This window comes from Panthera pardus, unplaced genomic scaffold, assembly GCF_024362965.1.
Source record: "Panthera pardus isolate Hobbes unplaced genomic scaffold, ASM2436296v1 HiC_scaffold_11, whole genome shotgun sequence".
Classification (NCBI taxonomy): domain Eukaryota; kingdom Metazoa; phylum Chordata; class Mammalia; order Carnivora; family Felidae; genus Panthera; species Panthera pardus.
This window is the reverse complement of record NW_026526666.1, coordinates 48,928,506-48,943,332: the sequence shown is the minus strand read 5'-3', so window position 1 is coordinate 48,943,332 and position 14,827 is coordinate 48,928,506. Positions and strand designations below refer to the sequence as shown.

Below are 14,827 nucleotides of genomic sequence, written 5' to 3'. Positions count from 1 at the left end.
CACTGTATAATTCTTTTTTAGATTACCCATCCCCGCCCTCCCCCCAACATTGATAAGCTGTTTTCATGGTCTTTCTACTTCTCCAAACTTAAACTCCCCTTCCTCCCAGGATGTCTCACTTAAGAAAAACAAAAAAGGCCAGAGCATTCTTGAAATGAATAAAGGAAATTGCTTTCAGGAAATTCCTTTAATTTCCATGTCTAGTGAAAGTATTTTTTTCACGTGTCTGCATGTTTATGTTTTCTTTGACCCCTGTAATGTAGAATCGATGTGGTTGCTAATTCTAATTTTAAAAAGAGAGAGAGATTCCTAAATGAATGAAGAACCTACACCATTATGATATTAGGATGTCGACTAAAGGGTTTTCACCTTTTTTTAACACCAAGAAAAATTCTGCAATTCTCAGTTGCTCTCTGTGACAAAGAGTCCTGTCTGGGAAGCTGAAGCAGGACTCGTAGAGGAAATAGAGAAGGAGATGGACATGATATAGAGGGGGGAAAAAAAGGGATACCTGTGTTATATATTCTGGCCACTTCTTAGAAGTATATTTTGCAAACACCTAGCCAGATGAACACATTTTTTATCCCATTTCACTGGCAAAGAAATCAAGCCAGAAAGACATGTATATTAATTTAAACCAAAAACAAACAAACAAACACCAGCCAGGAGTGCTTACCCTGAATACTTATATTTTAACCGCTTAATTTTAATAACTTGATTTGTTGTATTTTAATATATAGAAAAACTGTGGGGGGGGCATATGCAAACGTGTTGATCTGAAAAAGGAAAAGACTATAGTGGAAATATTATGAAGGAAATGTTAGGAAATAAAGGAAAATTAATGCTTGAAAACAGACAGACAGGGATTTAGTAGCAATCTGTTTTTTTCAAGTAATATGTACTTTAAATGTGTTACCTACATGCGAATTTTCAAACAACCACAAGTGAATGCATTCCTAGCTAACCCAGAAGCTTCAGTTCAGGATGGTTTTTCTCTTTGTTCATAGTTTCTGATAGACTCCTGAAAAAGGAATTCACATGGCCAAAGTACAATAAGAAAATTGAGTTACCTCCTTACTTTTCATTATATCCATTATACCTTAGGAAAACTCCATCTGGTATCATAACCCTGTTTTAAAATAGTTCCAAGCAATCCTTTTTAAAAAACGCATGCAATCAGCATGCAGATTGGATGGTTATATAATTGTTTTTTAAAAAACCAACGAGGACCACTCTGTATAACCAGATGAGAGCTGCCAAGCCGCCCATCTGTGCAACATTGTGAAGAGAATGGCCCAGTTCTCCCACCCTGGGGTTGGACACTTCCTCACACAGAATAGAGCTGCACATGCACCCTCTAACTAGGCTTGATTTATCCATAGGGATACTTCAAAACATATACAGAAAACGGTGTACGAAACAGCATAATTTCTCATCCACAGAAGAATTCCCCAGCAAATCAAGGAGTAGCTGCATATGTGGTAGGTTAGAGAAGGAGAAAAGTCATTGAGAAAAGTTAATCTCATTCCACAGGAAAAATATACCACTATTATATCCCTCTATGGGAGCCCATCTTTCTGATGGTTGTAATTACCTGCTCAGGTCAAACTATGGAACTCTCTCCCATATCAAATACTAATAATAATAAATACAGGGGTATTATTATTTGTTAAAAAAAATAAGCAGTAAATCAGCTAAAAATATATGAGGTGTTTAAACTTAAAGCACAAATGATCTATATAAATAAAATTAGAAACACAACAGTCAGATTTATTTTATGCTGTGATTCTAATAGCACAACGTTTTTGATGTTGCTTTCATATTTCCCTAAAAGCTATCTGTATATAATGTCATAGTACCGTAAGTCTTACACTATGCTATTATTAACACTATTTTGGATTAGTGCAACGCATGTTCTCCCAGAATCAGTACAGCCTTATAAAATTTGTTTTAGGTTTGGAATATTGAAAGTTATATACTGTATTATATGGTTTCAGTTTATAGTCTAAACGGTAAGATTATAGTAAAGAAATGAATTAAGCAATTTTTAAATGTTGTGGTTTTTAACAATCGGTTAATGTTATTCGGATTATTTTTTATTCAGGTATTGTAAATAATCTAAACTTTTCTTTAAAATTCAGTAAATAACTCTAAAGTGGTTATTTTCATTGAATTTCTCATTGCTTCCAAAAACCTGTCAATTCAGAATTCTTATTAAGTAAATAGTGAATAATAATACTTCCAGTTCAGAATATTTGTTTTTCTGCAATTAAACACAATTAATCTTACAGTCACTAGGGACTCTTTTCAGAAAACTATGATAAACTTCTATTACATCACTAAAGAATGCCATACCATTTTTGCAATAGACCCCGTCCCAGCAAAGCAACATTTTAGACAATGGACAAGAAGATGTATCTCCTAGTGGCCAATGGAATCCTTATCCTCTTGGGAGGCGGGATGTACCTCCGGACACCATTACTAAAAAGGTAACCAGTTTCAAATTAATGACACAAACCATGAACCTTGTGCATCCATTGTAATATGTAATCCATATTTTGTGTCATAACCTCATTTCTAATTTTGTAATAAATTTAGACTAAATATTTTCCCACTATAGGGAGTTTAGTTAACCATAAGTGCATGAAAAGAATGAAAAATGAACACTGCCAAATGTTCAGACTTGGTTACAAATTTTTATAAACAATATCCTGCCACCTCTATGGATACTATCACCTCTTACTAGTGTCTGATACCCACCTTCGAAGTGCAAGTACAGGATTGTGTGTAATATACACTTCTGACCCTCTTGAGTTTAGCAGTATGGTGTAGCCAATTTGTGTAAAATGAAATTCAACTAAAAAGATTGATTTACCATTTGTAAAGTCATACCAGTTCATTCATCTAATCATTCACTCAATAAATACTTACTGAGCAACTGTGCTCAGCTATGTGTTGAGCAGTTTTTAGATTCTGGGGAACAAAAGTAAGATATGGTGTCTTAACTTGAAGATCTTTTAGTCTAGTGAGGTATCCTAAGTGGTAAGTAAGTAATTATAATGCTGCATGTTAAATTACCATAAAGGGAATAAGAAGAAAGCCACAACCCAGGAAAAGATAATTACAACATATATGAGAGACAAGGGATTGCTATTCCAGAATATATTTTTTAAAACTCATATAGTCAATAAGAAAAGACATACAACACAATACAAAAGAATGGTAAAATACAAGAATAATTAGGAGAGGAAATAAACATTTTAAAAAGCAGAATATTTTTGTCAATCAGAAATGCAAAAAAAAAAAAAACAGATGCTACTTTATACCTACTAGTCCACAAAAATTAAGTCTGAAAAATGTAAATTGTTTGCTAGTATAAGAGCAATGGAAACCTTTTCATAGTTCCTGTAGGAATAAAAACAGCCATTTTGGAATCAAATTATCTTATAAAGATGACCATGAGTGTACCTTATATTCTAAAAATTGTCCTCCTAAGATGTTATTCAAGACACTTTTAATGTTTACAATGGTAGGAAACTGGAAAAACCTACCACCAGAAAAGTATGTAAATAAATTCTGTTATTCACCCAAAAGGATATTTTAAAGCAATGAAAATTAGTTAATCAGTAATTATAATAATATGTATAAACCTTAGAAACATAATTTTAGTAAAAAACAAGTTTCAGGAGATGGAACACATCAAACCTATGAAATTTATAATTCTCAAGAATAAGCAAAACTAAAATATATTGTTTAGGCATAAGTACATGACTCAGAAAACTATTTTTAAAAGGGAATGGTTAGCAAAATTTATGATTAGAGATATCTCTAAAGAGGAAACTGGGGGTAAGATCATGGAGGAAATTTGTATTATTCTTGCTACTGTTTTATTTCTTAGGTTTAATTTTATAATTATGCTTCATAGCTTACATATATACTACATAATCACATACTTTCTTTGTAATTTAGGTGATGATTTTCCTCTTGATGACTACTTCAGTGCTTTTAAAATATATATATATATATTAAATATCAAATTATTTTACCTCAAATAGCTGTTAATGCCCATGATTACAGGTGTTACACATGTTATTAATCTGCCTGTTGGGCAATATTTAACACAGCAGATAAACATAATGTGTGGTTAGTGCTTTGAAGTTGGGATACAACGTTATGAGATTTTCTGGAAAGGGCACCTGTTTAGTAAAGAAACTAAAGTTGAGAGGAGTGGTGTAAAATAAGGCTGGAAGGTAAACAGAAGGTTGATCATGCTGTACTTTATTCTGAAGGAAATGAGAATGGGAGTTTTGAAATGTTTTAAACATGAGAAAGCAAAGATTAAATTTTCATTTAAAGAACATTCTGATAGCTTTTCAGAGAATGAATTATAGAGAAGAAAGACTGAAGGCAACTGGACCAGTTAAAAAGCTTCTACTTTAATACAGGGGAGAGTAAGTGGAAGCAATGGGTGGTGGAGCGAAATGCATAGATTCAATATCTCCTTAAAAGGTGAGCCAACATGATGTTGAGATTGACTGGACATAGGGTATAGGAGATAGATATAAGTTCCATGGTTGAGACACAGGTTTCTCATTTGGACAAGGGACTGATGTGCCATTCACTGAGACTGGAAGCACAAGAAGAGTTAATGGTTGGAAGTGGAAGAGGCAAGCCTAGTTTACATTTTAATATGTTGACTTGAGGTATCTTTAGGGTATCTAAATGGTAACGGTTAGTGGATATTTAGAGATATTTATCTGAAGTTCAGGAGAGAAATCTTAGCTGAAGATACAGACTTAGCAATCATCAAAATATATGTCATAATTGAGCTGTGAGGCAGATGGATGACACAGAGCTCCATGGGACACCAACATTTAGGGATGTTCTTAGGAAGGAGAACAGAGAAGGAATAACCATAGATTTTATCAATAGGGTCTACCACAAGTTATAGAAACTTCAAAGGAAACAGCCTTGAATATTAAGTGAATATCTAGCTGATTATCAACATCTAGAGGAAGCCTCAGATTTAGTCTTCAGTTATATTATTTTAAACACTTAGGGTTTTTCTCCCTCTCCATTCTTCTATCCATATTGTTGGCTTTATCCCAAAATTGGTTCCTCTCATTATTTAAGTTGTGTGCCAGTGACAATTAGAGATACAAGCTTCCTCTTCCAAATCCATCAAGGGAAAGAGCCAAGTTTCCAAAAGCAGTCTGTTACAAGCAAAACTTTTCAATCCTAAATTCCTACCTCTTCTTAGCAAAACTTTTCAAAACCTCAAGCAAAACTTTTCAACCCTAAATACCAATGTCTTCTTAGATCTCATTGATCCAAAATAGTGAAGGACTTCCCACCCCTAGCAAGATGAATGGAATTATATGATTAGCTTTGACTAATCAGTTGGAGTAGAATAGATAGGGCTCTCAACTCCAGTGACCAATAAAAAAAAGCTTTATTCACTTATTACTCTGAATGGAATTAAGAGCTGTTTACATTAACCATCCATATATGCACTTTACCTGAAATCTATTTTCAAGCTCCATAATCATATCATCAGTAAAAATCATGATAATCATTTGCTTGCTTCTCTACTTTTTTTAAGAACCCCATGCAATCCTGTATTGATTAAACATTAGTAAGGTAGTTGGTCTTATTTAAGACTAAAATAATTATTTCATCTATGTGAAAACTTCATAACCTTTGATACTTCTTTTCAAATGTGAAATAATGTAGTATGTCTTTCATGTGTAAACTCATTTGTATCTTCTTCCTACTATCATGATATGCATTTTCAGATTACCTGAAATTTGCCTAAAATCTGGGATTTTAGAACATATAGATATGTCTACCTATTATCTCACAGAGTAGAGAGATTAAAAGATGCTCTAAATATCCAAATTTAGTTTATTATATTCTAAATGAATATATTAAGTTAATATTCAGTGAGAATCAATTTAAGGAAATGAAAATGGTAATGGGATTATTAACCTGGGCTTCAGGATTCACTGAAATAAATATGAAAAAAATACTACTATTTATTGTGTTTATATTTCATTATACAGGGAATGTTTTTAAAAATCAATATTACTTTTGCAGTTGAAGTGAGTAGTCAGGGTAGACAGAGTGAGAATGGAAAACTAAGAATTGGACTACAAATGGAATGGGGAATCAAAGGAGAATAAATGATGAAGTCGTAGCCAGCTCCATTTCAGTGTATTTCTTGAAATCTCTGTATTAGAGTTTTTAAACAATCTTATTATTATTATTAGAGATACTCCTATGTTACTACTGTGATACTTCAACTGTGTGGTATTTAGTGCTGTGATACTACCATGATCAGAAACCCTGTGGTGCTTCAGAGACCCAGGGGGAGACACAGTTTCAGAAAGGCTTTGATTGAACTGTGGCTCTCTGTTCTGGCTATCATAGCTCTTTGGTTGAACTAATATTGGTAGTACTCACGGATATGCCTGTAAGTACTTCAAACACTATAGGAGAACAAATTTGGGTACCCTCCAACACATCAAATATTTCAGACACATAAAATAGACAAAAAGTGCTCATCGATCAGAAAGGATTTTGTTCTTTATCTACTATTTCTGTCCTGAGTACCCGAGAGTGGCTAATCCATGGCAAAATTTGAGGGTGTTAAATCCCGACTTGTTTTTTTGCTTTCTTTTTTTCTGAGTGGCAAGAGGTGGGATTTAACTGACTTTTTTTTCTTTTAATGGTGTAATAGTAGGTGGTAGTTTTCAGTTCTCTCTTGCTATGTCAGTGTCCAAAATCTCAAATTCTAAATATCCGTCAATGCAGAGTCTGGGGGTCATTGCTGGAAGAACATGTCACAGCTATGTAAACCTCCCCCTGAATTCCAAACATTACTACACAAGCACTTTAAGAATTGCTATTAAAAACTTTTGAATGGCTGAAAACAACAGTGGTTTCAGGAATATTTGTACGTTAGACTGCTGTCACATCTCTGCTTTCACAGCTGTCATCTGTTGGATTATGCTAAAGTCACTCTGGTAAGAACTATTATGTACCATATATTAAATATTACTCTGTGTTAGGTATTGTGCTAAATGTCATAATGTATTTCTTCATCTAATCCCCATGACAACCATATCAGGTAAGTACTATTATTTTCATTATTTTTTATTATTTTTATCCGCTGTACGGAAAAAGAAACAGTTTCTTCCGAGAGATGTGGGGTTTAAGTTAGATTACTCACCAAGATTTCACAGGTGACTACATATTTTAGATTACATTCCTATACTTAAGAGAAAATAGTAGGAAGTTCATAGTGAAATTTTGTTTTTCCTTTCTTATGTGAAATTTTTTTCATTTAAAGCCAGATATTATACTCTGATTTGGTAGACTCCTTCCATAGGAATGACAAGGCTGTTTTTCCCTACTTCTGAAATGACAAACTCTTTTAAGAATATTGAGAGTCTTAAAAGAATTTTGAGAGTCTTAAGGTTGCATATCCTTGAGGAGGTTTAAAATTGAAGGATAAAGCCCATAAGGATATGTTGCAATGTTGGAGCAGAAAAGCATTGTAGCAAAAAGGCTAAAGTGGCATATTAAAACAAATGAAACTTAAAACATTCCCTTTCTGGAAAGGGTAACCAAGAAACTTTAAAATCCTAGTGATATTAAATCTGAAAATCTTTTAATATGTAAAGACTAGACATTCAAAGGTCTCTTTCAGCATTAGCAACTCTTCCCTCCCCAAGTGTCTGTTTTTCTAGGTTAAGTGCATAATGAGTTGGCAGCTAGAATAATAAAGATAGGTACCAAGGGTCAACATCAAGATGGACACAGTTGAGAAGAAAAGTATAAAAATGCAGCTAATTTAGTCTTGGCTCATAAACTTGTCCCTGATGCTGAATTTGCCCAGGATTTTCTCACATCTACAAAGCCAGCTCAGCCATTAAGGGCTTCGTGATTGCCAGATGCTTGTCATCTGTGAGGCATGCCCATGAACTCATTAGAAGAAACTTAAAGAAATTTAAGAAAAATTATGTGGGTTTTTTTTTATCATTTTCATTGTCTTTTCATCCTTTCTTTCCCAGGAACCAAATTAGAATTTTTGCTTTTTCAAATCATATGAAGTATTAAAAGTTTTTTTAATTAAGTTCCTGGGAAGAAATATTCATTCCTTATTTTAATTTTGGCATTTCTCATGTATCGTAGTATAATGCATTTTACCATTTCTTTCTATACATACTTAGAAAGATAAGATCTAAAATACCTCCTGAAAATCTTATGTTGCCTTGCTGTTGACCATATGGTCAAGATATCATTTTTATTTTAAAACAAGTGAATCAAATTTTTACTAGAATTGGTTTTCCACTTGGTAATAAAAGTCCATCTATTGTAGAACTTTCCAAAAAAGTGAGATCATTTTTAAATAAGAAGTAGATATTTAAAAGTGTTACAGATGAAAATTAACCTGCATATTTAGTTATTTAAATAAAAAGCATTTTACTATTCTGCCATAGATATCTTATCTAAAATATATAATCATTAGAGATGGCTCAGTTGGTTGAGCATCAACTCTTGATTTCAACTCAGGTCATGAACCATGGCCATGAGATAGAGCCCCACATCAGGCTCCATGCTGAACATGGGGCCTGCTTAAGATTCTCTGTTAAAGAAGCATATATTTGTTAGACAGGGGAAGTTGAGATTCTGTCTCTCCCAGCTGCCCCTCTCCCTCACTGTCACTCCTCTCTCTAACATTAAAAAAAAAAGTGTTTAAAATACGTGATTATTAAGTTATAGTCATTGAAAAGTAACTTTTTCCAAACCCTTTTCCATTAAGAGCAAATACTGCTATCCGCACTGTATATATATATGGAACTGAAATAAAAGTAACAATAATTCACGACTTTTGTAATTTAGCTGAGACACAGCAATAGTGCTGTTGGAATCCCTTATATCAAAGGCAGGGAGGTGGGTAAATATAGCTTGCTTATATGGAAATAGTGGAAAGTCTAGAACAGGTAAGAAAGAGAGATGAATATTTAAATGCTGGAAAAAGTAAGGATGGCAAAAGTAGAGTAGATCTTGAGACTATAAGAGAGCAAGTCAATGTGTGGAAGAAGCAGATAGGAAAATCAACCCAGTAAACCTTGCATATAGGAGGTAAGATACAGGGAAATAGGTATGTTTCTCATTTCCATCAACTACATCAGAGTCAAGTTCCAGCTTAAAATAAAAGTGAAATAAAAAAAATATTCTGAAACTTAGTAATTGTCAATTATGTAGCTAACCTCTCCTTTTGTACAGAAAGAAATATGTCAGGTATAGTAGGTTTTGCCTGAGGCTTTGTATTTTTCCCTCCCAAAGCAATGCACATTATTAACAGTAAAGAACCACAAGGAATAAATGCCTCGACTTTGTCAGTCCATAAGCAAATGAGAACAACTTTCCCTATCACTGTGAGTAATGCCAAGCACAATCCTGGCTCCTGCTTTTCTGCTTCTCTTTTTCGGGCCTCATTTTTCTCCTCTGATAGAAGCACATTTTGCACTGGCCAGAGTAAATATTTCTTTAATTTTTCTGGTAGACTGGGCCATCCCTGAAAATCAAAAACAGGTTGGAATCATTTATATAGTCATTTTAAGCCCCAAGCATTTTTTCTAAACATTAGGAAAAGATTTTTCTGAGTCACTTGATAGACTGAGATTCTCCTTGTTTCCCTCATCCTCTTCCTGTCACTCTCACTCACGGTGGTGTCACTTAGGACTCTGTATTGAGCTCTATCGAGACCACATTGATATCCACGGTGACAGCATATTCCACTGAGGCTGCTGAGCTTCAAGAAGAAAGATCAGCCAAACTCATTCACTGTCAGGGAGCTCTGCCCAAAAATGAAGAAATGAGTCAGTGAAAGGGCAAATTGATGATGTCATACAATTATGGATTTAAAAAAAAAAACAAAACAAAAACTCTTGGCACAATCTGTTGCCCCCAGAGAGACATTTCCTACACTAATATATGCAGTTTTTCTCTTGACCAAAAGCCACTTTTTTCAGGGAACTAAAGTTTAAAAAGGACAGGGGAACCTTAATCCCTAGCAGGATTTTGAAGACAACTTTCTGGATCTACAATAATGCAACTATACTTTTCTTTGATATCCTGGAAAGTAGGGTTTTGGTATCCAGAAATAATCTGAAAATGATTATTTGTGTGCATAGTAAGTACCCACTCCTTAATTTTGCCCTTAGATTGAAAAAGGAGGGTTTTTTTTAACGTTTATTTAATTTTGAGAGAGAGAGATAGCATGACTGGGAGAGGGGCAAAGGGTGGGTGACAGAGGATCTGAAGCAGGCCCTGCGCTGTGAGCGGAGAGCCCCACGTGGAGCTTGAACCCACAAACCATGAGATCAGGACCTAAGCTGAAATCAAGAGTCAGAGACTTAACCGACTGAGCCACCCCAGCACCCAAAAAAAGGAGTGTTAAGCAACACACGAGTTGCCTGGGAAGCAAGCATACCCACCGTCATACAAATCTCCTTCCAGGTTGGGAGGGGTCAAGAGTAGGAGAGGGAAGTAGGTGAAAACTGTATCTTATATGATTTATGGTTAAGTATCAATTATTGCTAATATTGTTAGGCATCCACCAAATATCCATTGGAGGCTCTTTGAAATTTCTGATGCTTATGTTTAGTGACTACATTAAGACATGCACTAATGTCCCCTGCCTAACAAATATATGCTTTTATATCTACTAGAGTAGCCTCAGCATGGTCTTTATGGCATAAATATCAGTTATTGTTCTAGAACAGGATAAAAATGTACTGCTAGGTGTTAAAATACATACAATAAGCCAAAGAATAATTGTAGGAATCGTAAGCTAAGGGCTCAAATCTAGTCTTGAGAATTTCAAGTTGCACTCCTTTTATGTTACCAGTATCAGAACCATTATTCAGATGAATTAAATGTATGCTTTTAAAATACAGCTTCCTGATTGATTGCCATGTTATCTATTCCAGTAAATCAGTGCAGCCATGTCTTTCACTATACTAGAGAAATAAGAATGAATGCATCCAATTAGATTCATCCAATTAGATTATTGAAATAAGAGAGAGAAGCCTGAGTAAATAGTAAGACTTGCTTGTTAAATAAGAATTAATTGCCAAAGCAAGAGTACATGGCCTGTAGGAAGTCAAAACTTTCATGGAAAGGGGCCCCTTCAGGGGCAGTTCCACGTCCTCGGTAATAGTAGCTGAATCAGGAAGAAGCGTTTGAAGAAATCAATGAAGTAATTTCCTCTATTTAATGATCCATTGCAAAGATTTATTTTGTTAATCTGACCAGCTAGAATGATATATTTTTAATCAATTGATGTACTATTACTAATGTGGATAGGAGTTTGTAGAAATGTGAGTGAAAAAAATCTCTAGCTTGAAGCAAAAGTGGCAGTTGAGTAAAACCCTGTTTAGTTTCATGCTTGCTATTTTTAATTATTTTTTTTACTTAATACAACATTAATTCTTTAATTTCCAGAGTACATCCCTTTATCTCCTAATATAAGTACAACAATACAGCTGTGCCCAGTAGTGAAAGCCATCGCTGTTATGAAATCAGGAGATTGTTCTCATCTGGACTGACTCTAAATTATTTCCTCAGTGAGAGTGCAAACCCAAAGAACGTCTATCAAATGACTGTTAAGTCAGAGGTTAAAAAAAAAAAAAAAACCTTGCCACAGATTAAAACAATAAAGTGGCAGATTAAAACTACTTCCATCAATTCTTGTTGTTCCTTAAAACAAATGACTATTCTGCCTAGGAAAATTGAAATAACTCAATAACATTTATACTATCTTCATTTTGGAAGAAATATAAAAGCAAAAGGAAAATGAAAAGTTAATCCAGTGAAATAAAAATGTCCATGACCGAGTATGTAATTTGAAGATCTAAACAACATGACAACTGGCAGATGATCAAGGATTGTTGCCAAATAGAAGGTATCACAAGAGTAAGATCCCATGTCTTGCCACTTGATTTTTATCTGACTTTATCTGGCTATCTAAAGAGTCTAATAAATCTTAAGGGTGAAAGGAATAATTGTCAAATTTTTGTTGTTACTGTTAACATCTTTTTATTTTATTTCAGGAATGTAGTAAGTTAGCATCATCACAAAACAAATTGTAGGTTGAAGAGTATAGACTTAGCTCTAATTTCATCATTTTCGCTACTGTGGATTCTTTATTGTTTTTTTCATTTGGTTAATAATTTCCAGTTCCATAGCTGTGTTTTATAAGTTGACATTTAATCATAAGAGAATATGCTTATGAGATTCAATAAGCCGGAAAAGACCGTCTGCACATATCAGCCAGCTGTCATCCTAAGGCGTATGCACTGAAGGGAAAGGGCCTATTGCCTCACCCTTTTAACTGTCATTTGGGGCATTGAAGTATATCACCAGTTTTTAACTCTTAAAAAATTGAAGTCAACAAGTATTTTGAATAACCCCCTCTAAAAATATTGCACTATGCCAGCAGAATGCAATGTCACCCAGTCCCCAGGACAGGAGAAAGAACATCTTCCTGCCCCCTCTCTTTTAAGCTTCAGAGCTCCCTTCCAAGTATCTGTGCTTAATTGTCCTCTAATGCCCAAATGGGAGAACATAGATTTTTGGCATCAAAACTGCCCCAGCTGAATATTTAAAATACAGAGAGAGAGAGAGAGAGAGAGAGAGAAGAAGAAGAAGAAGAAGAAGAAGAAGAAGAAGAAGAAATAATAATGCTTACTAGTTTAGTTAACATAATTATAAAACAATTTCTACAATACAGAGTAGGACTGTACTAAGTTGTTTAACATAGACACTCTCGTATCATCTTCACAACAATCTTATGGGACAGGGAGCCAGAGGCATGGAATTGAGGAACACAGGATTGGAGCCTAGTAATGTCTGCTTCTACAATCTGGACTAACTACTATGTTATACTACTAAGGTATTGTATCCCTCCTACCCCACTCAACCAAAAACTTTCAGAAAACATTATAGCATAGACCTGTTGTAATAGTAAATAACCCTCAATATCAGCAATATATTTGATATGTAGTTAGCTAGAACTTTTTGCCACAACTTGGTATTGTTTCTTCTCTTCCATGTTCAGAAGAGAGAAAGAAACCCTGGCACCAGTCATGTACTTAAAAATAATTTTTGAGTCCTCTTCAACTTGTTCTTCCCAATCCTACACAAATCGAGTTTAGATCTTAAATGCACTTTTTCCCCCTAAACCTTCATTTTCTTTCATCCGAAACATTTGCAAGTTCTTTACTTACTTTTGTGAATCCAGAAGGAACAGATGTAGGAGCTCTGGGCATGACTGAAACCTACCTACAGATTCTTCTATAGTATTGAATTTAGTTCATTTTGTTAATTTTGTTTCTCAATGATTTAGCTCATCAAACTTCCTGATTATATCACCTAAGATTCCAACCACCACCCCCTATTTAACACTCTCTCCATTTTCCTCAAAGTAACCTAAATCCTGTCACCAAAACCACTGGTAAACGTAATGAAACTGCACTGAATATTGAATTAATCCCTGCAAAATGACAATTATACTAAAACATAAAAACTAAATAATGCACTAAAGCTGCAGGGAAAAAAATCTCAATTTTTTTATTAGTTCTTAAGATCGTGTTCTTTTTTTTTTCTTATAAGCAGGAGTGCAAGAGAAATTATGAACTTGAACTTTATCTTTGATTGGCCCTTGTGCATATTAAGCTTTGCTGTTACTTTCCAAAATGGGGGAAAGAGCACAGTGATGCATACCTTATAGAGTGGTTCTAAAAATTAACACCATGATGTAAAATATTTATCACAATGTCTGTCATATCAGTGTTTAATTATTGGTAGCTGTTATAATATTATTTTGGATAAAAATCTGTTAATTAGGGACAAGCTAAATTTTCATTTAGCGGTGTTCCTAACAGCAGGCTGTTAATGAGACCAAGGTCATGAGTTAGTGTCTCTTTTGAATTACTTATCCATTAACACTGGCTGTACTCTTCATCTGGACAGTTTTATGAAATTATATAAATAATGGGGATGGAAGTGTCTATGGGAAAAAAAATGAAGGTGAATCACTGCAACTTAAAATATTAGCTGTATTAGTGAAGAGTGAGTAGCACCATCTCCACTTATGACAGAATTGTGTTTTTTACATTCTTTTTAATGTTTATTTTTGAGAGAGAGACAGACAGACAGGCAGAGCGTGAGTGGGGGAGGGGCAGAGAGCAAGGGAGACAGAATCTGAAGCAGGCTCCAGGCTCTGAGCTGTCAGCACAGAGCCTGATGCGCGGCTCCAACCCACGAACCACGAGATCATGACCTGAGCCAAAGTCGGACTCTTAAATGACTGAGCCACGCAGTAGCCCCAGAATTGTGTTTTTTAAATTTGTATATGCGGTATCCCTCCATAAAGAAGCCATTTTTCAATATCTGAAACAAAACATAATTTACTGCTTGCTAACAAATAACTTGTACAATCTCTGAGTAAAACCACAGTCTGAGGAAGCATGGAGTTCAAGAATTGATGGATTTTCAGAAGTTGGAATATTTAGGGGTTAATTGACCTTGAACTGGGGAAGCGTGGTTATTTGAGTGAGACTCTTGCTGATTGGCTAACTTTCAGGAGCAGTTTATAAAGCAAGTTGACATTGATTATTTGCCACAGGTTTAAAAACAGTTCTTTTGGGTGATTATCTATTGCTATGTCCAAAGAACAATCAGATCTTTAAGCAGCAGAGAACTTTTTATTCTCATTGCAATTATTGAGTACTTACTATGTACCAAGAAATTT

General features: G+C 34.6%; 1 protein-coding gene across 10 annotated transcripts in view; it reads left to right on the top strand.

Moving 5' to 3' along the window:
* The window catches only part of LRRC7 (leucine rich repeat containing 7), a 553,063-nt gene that overhangs the window by 472,731 nt on the left and 65,505 nt on the right, over window positions 1-14,827 (top strand). For 8 of the 10 annotated variants that reach the window (XR_008419194.1, XM_019448906.2, XM_053894103.1 and 5 more), the window contains one exon: window positions 2,370-2,489. The exons of 1 other annotated variant lie outside the window; for it this stretch is intronic. Coding sequence is in view for 7 of the 9 variants with exons in the window: in XM_019448906.2 (XP_019304451.1) it covers window positions 2,370-2,489 (120 nt within the window). In the remaining 2 variants the exon portion in view is untranslated. Of the gene's footprint in view, window positions 1-2,369; window positions 2,490-14,827 lie in introns of those variants that run through there. One more of the 10 variants, XR_008419193.1, reaches the window with a different exon arrangement.